This window comes from Octopus bimaculoides, chromosome 24 (assembly GCF_001194135.2).
Source record: "Octopus bimaculoides isolate UCB-OBI-ISO-001 chromosome 24, ASM119413v2, whole genome shotgun sequence".
Lineage (NCBI taxonomy): Eukaryota > Metazoa > Mollusca > Cephalopoda > Octopoda > Octopodidae > Octopus > Octopus bimaculoides.
In genome coordinates this window covers 12,934,444-12,944,728 of record NC_069004.1, presented here as the reverse complement: position 1 = coordinate 12,944,728, position 10,285 = coordinate 12,934,444, and the positions used below count along the sequence as shown (strand labels likewise).

At 38.7% G+C, this 10,285-nt stretch overlaps 1 protein-coding gene across 1 annotated transcript in view; it reads left to right on the top strand.

Annotated features, from left to right (window-relative positions):
- LOC106871668 (ras-related and estrogen-regulated growth inhibitor) overlaps nt 1-10,285 on the top strand; it is a 56,870-nt gene that overhangs the window by 37,768 nt on the left and 8,817 nt on the right. The window contains exons 2-3 of the mRNA XM_014918253.2: nt 1,583-1,639; nt 9,988-10,061. Of these exons, the coding sequence (XP_014773739.1) occupies nt 1,583-1,639; nt 9,988-10,061 (131 nt within the window). The remainder of the gene's footprint in view (nt 1-1,582; nt 1,640-9,987; nt 10,062-10,285) is intronic.

The following is a 10,285-nucleotide window of genomic DNA, read 5'->3' as shown; positions in this document are numbered from 1 at the left end:
ATATATATATCCTTGTTTCAGTCACTAGTCTGTGGCTATGCTAGGACGCTGCTTTGAAGGATTATAGTCAAATGAATCAACACTAGTACTTACTTATTTTAAGTCTGGTACTTGCTCTATCGATTTCTTTCACCAAACTGTGTGTTTATGGGGATGTAAACACACCAACACTCATCAAGCAGTGGTGGAGACATAAACACAGAAATGAAAACCATGTGGTTGGGAAGCAAATTTACTAACACATAGCCACATCTGTGCATACACATACACACACACACACACACTCACACACACACACCACACATGTATATATAAAAAGAAATAAGGAGGATTATACATTTTTAAACAGCTTACATGCATTTTGGATATATTTGTATTGCATAAATCATGGAATTATGTAATACCAATGTATCCAAAATCTGTGTAAGCTGATTACGAATTTATAATTCTTCATTCATTAGTGTTTTTGTACTGTACTCTGTAACTTTATACTGAATTTATATTTGAATTTACAAATTGGATATTTAACAGAATGACTACATGGATTGCAATAACTTTCACTGGTCAATTTGGTTAGCCAAGTTAGACTCATACAGGGTGCTTAAAGAGTATTTGACTAAATTTTTAGTTCCTATTTCTTTTGTATTCATGCATCAACACACACATACATGTATATATATATATATGTATACCAAATCAGACTGGAGCCTGGTGTTGCCATCTGGTTTCACCAGTCCTCAGTCAAATCGTCCAACCCATGCTAGCATGGAAAGCGGACGTTAAACGATGATGATGATGATGATGAAGTGTTAGTATAAACATTTATTAATCCAAAGAAGTACAAACTCCAGCTACTTTTTGAAGATACCTGCAAGTCCTTCAAAGTGAAGGCATTCAGGACTCTTATTACAGCCTCCTTCATCTTCAAAACAACTGCCCCTGGGGTTCTCCTTCAGCTTGGGGAAAAACCAAAAGTCACAGGGAGCAAGGTCTGGACTGCAGGGAGGCTAAGGGTCAGTTTTGATGCCCATGTCTGTTAAGTAGTTACCAGGATACTCGTTACTGAGCACCCTGGGAACAAACTTTGAACTAATTTTGTATATGTTCAGATCTTCATGAATAATTCTGTGTACAGTTGCCATGCCAATTCCAAACTGTGTGCTTATTGTCTTTATAGACACACAATGGTCTTTCTCCAGGAAATTGTAAATTTTTGTCAACCAGCTTTCATGTTCTGATGTCCCTCTCCCTCCCACGTCTCTCATTGACCCTCACCTTCTCTCTGACATCCTTGAAATTCTTGTGCCAGTCAAAAAGTCCATCCATAATCTCTCTGGAGCATTCCATAAGTTTTTGGAGTGTTTTCACCCAGTTTAACTCAAAACTTTATTGCATAGAGCGCTTCTAAATTGTCATGTTTCAACTGCATTCTGCAAACTAGTCTGCTGTGACAAACAGTGTTTAATGTATGTGTGTGTGTATGTGTACACACATACAAGTAAGCACATAGGTGCAAAACAAGGTGGAAAAATTAGTACTTGAATATTGTAACTTTTCTCTCTCTCTCTCTTTTTTTCTTTAGCATTGTCTGTCCGATTCCTTACCAGAAGGTTTATTGGAGAATATGATCAGTCATCAGGTAAGTCCCTTATTTTTTGTTTTGTTTTTGTTATAAATTAAAGACCTTCTTAAGTGTCCTGTTTCTCTCTGTCCCCCTCACTCCACCTGAGCCTGTTATACAAGAGAAGTGACATACTCCTCCATGCAATACACCAGGCAATACACATTTCTAAAAAAGACAAAAAAACAAAAAAAAAACATATACATAGGTGCAGGCGTAGCTGTGTGGTAAGAAACTTGCTTCCCAACCACATAGTTCTGGGTTCAGTCCCACTGCATGGTACCTTGGGCAAGTGTCTTCTACTATAGCTTCAGGCTGACCAAGCCCTTGTGAGTGGATTTGGTAGATGGAAACTGAAAGAACCCTGTCATATGTGTGTGTGTTGTCGTTGTGTCTGTGTTTGCCCCCACCACTGCTTAACAACTGATGTTGGTGTGTTCATGTCCCTGTAACGTAGCAGTTCAGCTAAAACAACTGATAAAATAACTACCAGGTTTAACAGAAAACAAGTACTGGGGTCAGTTCATTCAACTAAAATTTCTTTATATATGTATATCTATATGTGTGTATGCATGTCCTTGTGTGTGTTTGTCCCCCAACAACACTTGACGACCGTTGCTGCTGTGTTTATGTCCCCATAACTTAGCAGTTTGGAAAAGGATCAATACAATAAATATCAGGCTGAGAAAAATAAGCCCTGGGGTTGAACCAGTCAACCAAAGAATTCTCCAAGGCTAAAATAGACTGATGGGATAAGTACCAAGCTTAACCAAAAATAAATCCTGGGGTTGATTCATTCAACTAAAAATTGTTGAAGGTTCAGGCATGACTGTGATAAGATGATTACTTCCTAACCACCTGGCTCTAGGTTCAGTCCCACTGTATGGCACCTTGTGCAACAGTTTTTTGCTCTAGCCTTAGGCTGACCAAAGCCTTGTGAGTGGATTTGGTAAACAGAAACTAAAAGAAGCCTTTCGTATATGTGTTTTTGTTTGTCTCCCGTCAACGCTTGTCATTTAGTGTTGTTGTGTTTATGTACCCGTAACTTAGCAGTTTGGGAAAGAGAATGATAGAATAAGTACCTGGCTTAAATAAATAAGTACCGGGATCAATTGATTTAGCTAAAATATTCTTCAAGATGGTGCCCCAGCATGGCTGCAGTCTAATGACTGAAACAAGATATATATATATATATATATATATATATATATATATATATAGCAAGAAAGACAAAGACTTATGTATACATACTAGTGGCCAAAATTCTTGATAGTTTCTTAAACAGTTGTTCTTAGTTGGCTTTATGCCACCTTCCTGCTCATAATTATTTTTGTAGTCATCTTCAAATGATATTTTATTGTTCTCTAACCTATGATGCTTCAAAATTGATATTTTGTTTACACTAAAGCAGATAATTGGAAAACTAAGAGCATATAAAACTCTAGTATGTGGGAGTAAATACGTAGTTTGTTACTTCATCTTCAATAACCAATCAGCATTGAGTAGTGAAGATGTACCACTTTCCATAGCCAATCAGCACTAAGGCATGGTCACACCATATTAGATAGCCAACCAGCATTTGAGACTCAATCACACCATTGTCAATAGCCAGTCATCATATATACACACTATATTTTTGTTAACTGATCAAACATTGATGGTAAATGTATTTGAACTTGGCCTTCCACATTTGTTATGAAGATTCTTTTATGTTAGCAAACAAAAAGGGGGTTCATTTTTTAACAAATAGTCTGAAAACTGGGAGAAGATGCATCACAATCCAGTACAAGGAAGGTTGGTCTATACCAGGGTTTTTTAAACTGTGGTCCGTGGACCACAGGGGGTCTGCAAGGACAAGACAGGGGGTCCGTAGAAAGCCAAGACAGTGTGTCCATGGAAAGCCAAGACAGGGGGTCCGTGCAGAGCCAAGTAAGCACATCCTTCTCACTAAGTATGTATTGAAAAAATCCTGTGTGTATAATTGACAATAAACCTATTTGCTAAATACTGTTAAATAAATAAATGTAAAAATATATGTTATTTTAAGCAAATATTTATGTATAAATTTCATAAGCGTTTATAAGGGGGTCCCCTAAGGTAAAGCCTGAAATATAAAGGGGTTCGCAAGTCAAAAAGTTTGAAAACCCTTGGTCTATACTTTAAAGGACATGAAACTGTGAGAACTGAAAACAAAAACAAGAGTAAAAAAACATCCAGCAAAACAAGTGAACCGAATAACTGACATGGGTCAATTGGCTCTTAGTAATTAACACCACCATAAGAAATACATCAAACAGGCATGGTTGTGTGGTTACGAAGCTTGCTTTCCAATCATGTAGTCTTAGGTTCAGTCTCACTGTGTGATGTGTGGCACCTTGGGCAAGTATCTTCTATTATAGTACCAGACCAGCCAAAGTCTTGTCAGTAGATTTGGTTGACAGAAATGCTTAGCGGTATTTCGTCTGCCACTACGTTCTGAGTTCAAATTCCGCTGAGGTCGATTTTACTTTTCATCCTTTCGGGGTCGATAAATTAAGTACCAGTTATGCACTGGAGTCGATGTAATAGACTTAATCCCTTTGTCTGTCCTTGTTTTTCCCCTCTATGTTTAGCCCCTTGTGGGCAATAAAGAAATAAGAAACTGAAAGAAGCCTATTGTGTGTGTGTGTGTTGGTGTATGTGTTTGTGTGCGCATGTGCAGATTTGTGTACACCCTTGTCTGGGCATCATGTGACTGTTATGAATGAGCATTATCAGTGTACAAGCAATGTTGTTTGTTCCCATTCTTCAATGAAAAATATGTCTAGCTTTGGGGAAGATATTGCTTTACTTGAGAACAGGTAAGGGTTGACTACAGATGGCTACAGAAAAACTGCTTCAACAGATTCCGTCTGACCCATGCAAACATGGAAAAGTGAATGTTAAACAAGGATGATGGTTATCAGCTGTTGGGGGTCAGTTTAACCCTTTTGTGACCATATTTCTGCTGAAATTCACTGCCTTTGTTTCATTCATCATCATCATTGCCATCATTTAACGTCTGCCTTCCATGAGTTGGATGGTTTGACAGAAGCTGGCCAGGCAGAAGACAGCACCAGACTTCTGTGTCTGTTTTGGCTTGGTTTTTATGGCTGGATGCCCTTTCTAACATCAACCACCCCACACAGGGGATTGAGTGCTTTTTACATGACAAAATATGGTGTCCCTACAGGTGACTGATATCTGGATGTTTGCCAGAGAAGAAAACATCTTTTATGATAAGAGAATGACAGGAGTTGACAAGCAGAAAGACTAGCAATAAGTTATATGTGATAAAACAAATTTCAGTTTGTAGAAGTGTGAGGCACAAGTTGAATGTGCGACACTTGTCAAATGAAAATGTCCTACTTGATAGTATCACAAACTATGATGAAACATCCCATCTGTGTATGGTTGTGGTTTTGTATTGTGGACTGTCTGGCAGAGATTTGGCCATTTGAAATCATAAATCATCATCATCATTTAGTGCCCTCTTTCCATGCTGGCATGTGTTGGACAGTTTGGCATGGAGCTGGTCAGTCAGGAGCTGTCCAGGCTCCGATTGTCTGTTGTGCCATGGTTTCTACAACTAGATGCCCTTCTCAACACCAACCACTTTACAGAGTGGGTTGAGTGCTTTTTATGTGCCCTGGAAGTTTAAATCCTAAAAAAGAAAACAACAAGATTATTCCATCTATCCATCCATCTTCTCTGCCTACTGTTCCTGAGATGGTCAAGGGGTTAGAGTCCTCTGACACCTCCCTCCCCCATAGGATCATATCAGAAACAGCTGGATTCCCAAGTTTGACCAACAGAAACTATGGATATTATCCAGCCATCTCATTCTAGGCCTTCTGCCAGTTGGCTTGGTTTGAAACCATCTTGTGATTCTTTCCTGCAACATTCTAACCACGTCTGTAGTACTGGAGCTGTGACCTCTCTATGCAGAAAAGTTGTGGCTTGGCCTGGAAAAGACACCTTTATCTCTGAGTTAGGCACTCCGTCAAGTAACACTTACTCCTGAGTAATTATTTGGAAACAAAATTTCTTTTTCCTCCTCAGAGTTACACTTCCATGTGATTCGGATAAAGCAACTTTTCAGCAAGACATTGCTCCATGTCATGCAACAAATTCCCATACGAAAGGTTGAAAGACACAAAATAAATATTTTACAATGACCTGGAAACGGCCCCAAACTCAACAAGGTAGAAAATTTATGGCCAAGAATCAAAAGACTAGTATCAGTTTCAAAACCAAGCAACAAAATCCAGTTAATTGAAGAAATCATCAATGTTTGGTTTAGAATCATAAATCTTGACTAGTTGAAGTATCTTATCACTTCTAAGCCAAAAAGACTTGATGTAAGTAATCAAAACAAAAAAAGTTATTCTACTAAATACCGTTACAAACTACCATATTGTAAACTAAATAAACTGATTTTGTTTTATATACTGTTTCATATGCCTCTGGTTTAGGTTGATATATGTGTGTTTTAGTGTATTGAAATATCAAAGAACAATATCAATTTTAAACCAGTATAGGTTAGAGAACAATAAAATATCTTTTGAAGATGACTACAAAAATAAATTATGAGCAGAGAAAAGGCATCAAGCCAACAAGTAGTAACAAATATTTAAGAAAGTATCTAGAATTTTGGCCACTAGTATGTGTGTGTGTGTGTGTGTGTAAATTCATTTGTTTGTTTGTTTTTACATCTGCTTTTCTATGTTAGCATGAGTTAGATGGAAATGCTATTGAGGCATTGTTTTACAACTGGATGCCTTTACCTGGTGCAAAGTGAGCAGATGATTTGTAAATAGTAGTAGCGACAATACCACCACCACTCATAGCGAGTGACTCTCATAGAATGCAAACGCAAACAAAAAGAAAAAAATGTGCACGTGTGTTTTAGGCACAGATGTGGCTGTGCGGTTTAGAAGTTAGCTTCCTACCCATCTGGTCTTGGGTTCAATCCCGCTGCATGGCACATTGAGCAAGTGTCTTTTACTATAGCCTAAAGCTGACTGAAACCTTGTGAGTGGATTTGGTAGACAGAAACTGAAGGAAGCCCATGTGTATGTGTGCTTATGTGTATCCTTATCTTGACATCATCTGATGATTGTAAATGAGTATCACCGCCATACAAGCAGTGTTGTTGACTTTTTGTGTGTGTGTGTGTGTTTCATGGTGAAATATTACCTAGCTTGGTAACAGGTGAGGTTGGTAACAGGAAATACATCCAGCAATAGAAAAATCTGCCTCAACAAATTCCATCTAACCTATGCAGGCATAGAAAAGGGAGCATCAAATGATAATGATGAGATTATCTATCTATATGCATTGTGAAGACCTTTGGCTTAGTGGTTAGGTTATTCGACTCACAATCATAAGGTTTGTGAGTTTGATTCCTGGCAGTGCATTGTGTCCTTAAACATGTAATTTTATTTTACGGTGCTCCAGTCCGCTCAGCTGGCAAAAATGAGCAGTCACTGTATTTCAAAAGGTCAGCCTTATATTCTGTGTCAGGCTGAATCTCCCTGAGTAATATGTTAAAGGTGCACGTGTCTGTGGAGTGCTCAGCCACTTGCACATTAATTTCACAAGCTGGCCATTCTATTGATCAGATCAACTGGAGCACTATAGCAAAAGACACTTGCCAGTTATATATGCATGCATGTATACAGGCAAGCATATAACAGATTTCTGCATAATTTCTGTCAACTAAATTTCAATTACAAGGCATTAGTGTCAACTCAAGGCTTTGATACATGATACTTGCCTGTGTGTGTGACATGTCAGGCTATGTACACTATCCCGCAACACTCCACCTGCATCTAACGAAGAGGACTGCTTCACCGACCTGGGCCACTGGCCATCCCACTGGACGCCAGCTCCTGGCCAGTTCCAAGCAGTCGATCATTTTGTTGGCATCTGCCAATGTGTTGTGGACCGGTTTAACTTTTGTAGGCATCCTCGTCATCTGAACATCTCCCCAGCCAAATTCTTTGATGTCTCAGATGCCGTAAAGACATTATCATAAAACCAGCTGACAAGGGTGGAGCCGTGGTGGTGTGATGTGCAGACCTCTACAAGACTAAAGCTCTCTGTGAACTTCAACACACCTCCTTCTGTTACCCTCTGCCCTCCAACCCTTTGCCTAGCTTCCAATAGACTGTATCCTCCACTATCCATGACCTCATCTCTTCCTCCCGTCTCCCTCCAACTTCAGTGTCTGCACTCCCCAAACCCCCACCATTTATTTCCTTCCTGAAATGCAGAAGCCCAACAACCCTGGCTGCCCCATCATATCTGCCTGTAATTCCTTTCCTCCTGGCCCCTCTAAACTTCTCTTTACTCTTGATATTAAGAATCTATATACGGTGATCCCACACAATGACAGACTTCTTGTCCTCCAACACTTCCTAGACCTTCGTCCCAACCCCCGACCTGACACGTCCATACTTCCTTGTCCGGCTGAACTTGTTCTTGTCCTCAACTGCTTCTCATTCACAGGGGAGTTTTACCAACAAGTCTCAGGAGTGGCCATAGGAACGAGAATGGGCCCCAACTATGTGAACCTGTTTGTCGGTTATGTTGAAGCCCAAATATTCTCACGATTCTAAAAAAATCAAAGAGAATTGTTCTTCTCATCCTCCAAAACAGCTACTATAACATTCTCTGCTGAATGATAAATCTTGAATTTCTTAGATCTTGAAAAGAAGTGTGATACCATTCCATAGAATAAGTTTTCCTTTTCAGATCATAAAAGATTTGCCCATGTTTCTTCCTTGTAATTAGATAAGAAAAAGAATGTCTTCATTGGTTTCAAATGCTCCTAGCAGAGGGTTGGAGGGGTGTTCAAAATGTGGGGTGGGATTAGGTAATTTTTTTTTTAAAGAGTTGAGGAATAGAAGAAACATAAATAAATAAAGAAAAAAATACAAGGAAAGCAGAAGAGATTAACAGGATGGCACCATGGAGGGAAGCCGGCAATTTAATTTGTTCCAATACCCCATTTTCCTTCTTCAAATGGGGTATCAACTACCAAGGTATCCATTTTGCATAAATTTTTCAGTACTCAAAGTCTTCCATATTCTGTAATGTATTGTAACTACAGTGCAGTCATACAGCAAGCTCATGAATTATGACTTGTCTGTCTGCATAAATCATTTTCTCCATTCATTGGCAATTCTTGTCAGTGATTACAGTTAATCGTCTCCTCCTGAATGGTGGCGGCTCGCTTCTTTTTTTTAACATGCGGCGTTTCGAAGCATCGTTCCCGGGTCGGGCCCGCGCGTTCGCGCTCGAAAGCGCGCGTTCCCGCTCCGACTCAGGTGTAGCAGGCGGCCGGGGACCTGAAAGATGGCGATCCACGCCCGGTCGGGACGAAGCCAGAGGAAACTCTGGTGGAAGTCCGAATCTAACTCCAAATTCTGTTAACCCTTTTGATATCAACCTGAGACTACCAATTGGTTCTTTGATACAAACTTTCTGTTATAAAGATGATGGCTAAATCAAAGCTTTCCATCAAAATTCCCATATTTATGTTCCAAACACCAGCTTGATAATAACAAAATTATTCTATTAAATTCTTCATCATTTTAAAAATTGATTGAAACAAAGGCAATGTATTTAAACAAAATATGGTAACAAAAGGGTTAATCTAAGCCTATTTCTGTTAATCTGATTGGAATTATGTTAATATAGACCAAATTATGTTAACCTAAGTCTAATTTGGTAATCTCTGCCAAAAACTGTTAACCTAAACCAAAAGTTTCTCACCTGAACCTAAATTCCTTTACATAAAAGCTAAGATGGTTTTCCCCTAAACAAGGATTCTTTGTAAGTCTTTTAGTTGCCTCTCTCTTCATTATTTTCTTCTGTGTCTCTTCCTATTTTCTTTTCCCTTCTTTTCCTTCTATATTCTTTCTTCTTTACCTCCTCCTTTTTTACCTTTGTTCTTGTTTATTTTTATTCCAATTATTTCTTCCTTCTTTCTTCTTCTTCCTCGCTCTCCCATTCTAATTTTCTCTTCTTCCTTTCTTCTCTTCTCCCTCCTCTCTCTCCCTCCTAGTACTTTTACCAACGTAAGTTTACCTGTGTCGGAACAACTTAAATTGCCGGCTTCCCTCCATGGTGCCATCCTGTTAATCTCTTCTGCTTTCTTTGTATTTTTTTTTCTTTATTTATTTATGTTTCTTCCATTCCTCAACTCCTAAAAAAAAAAAAAAAATCACCTAATCCCACCCCCACGTCTTGAACACCCCTCCAACACACCAACCCTCGTTTCTTCCAATTTGTTGCTTCTAATTTCTCTTTCTCTTGTTTTTATTCCACTCCCACCCAAGACACAAAATACAAACACAATGCAGTTGTGGATGGAGAATCTGTAGCTTTTGAAATAATGGACACAAGATCTTTGGTAAGTTGGTTCCACGTCTTTGGTAAGTCAGTTTGTTATAACAGCTTCTAAATTAGCAAAACATATCTAGCAGAGAAGCGGCTGCACACTTTATTTATTTATTTATTTATTTACACGTTTTTCATTTGTTTCAAAGTTTTTTGTCTTTCTTTCTTTGTTTTCTTTTTTTTTCTTTTTCTTCCTCTTGCCTCTTTTTTTTATCTGTTTAAAACCAAATCTATCTT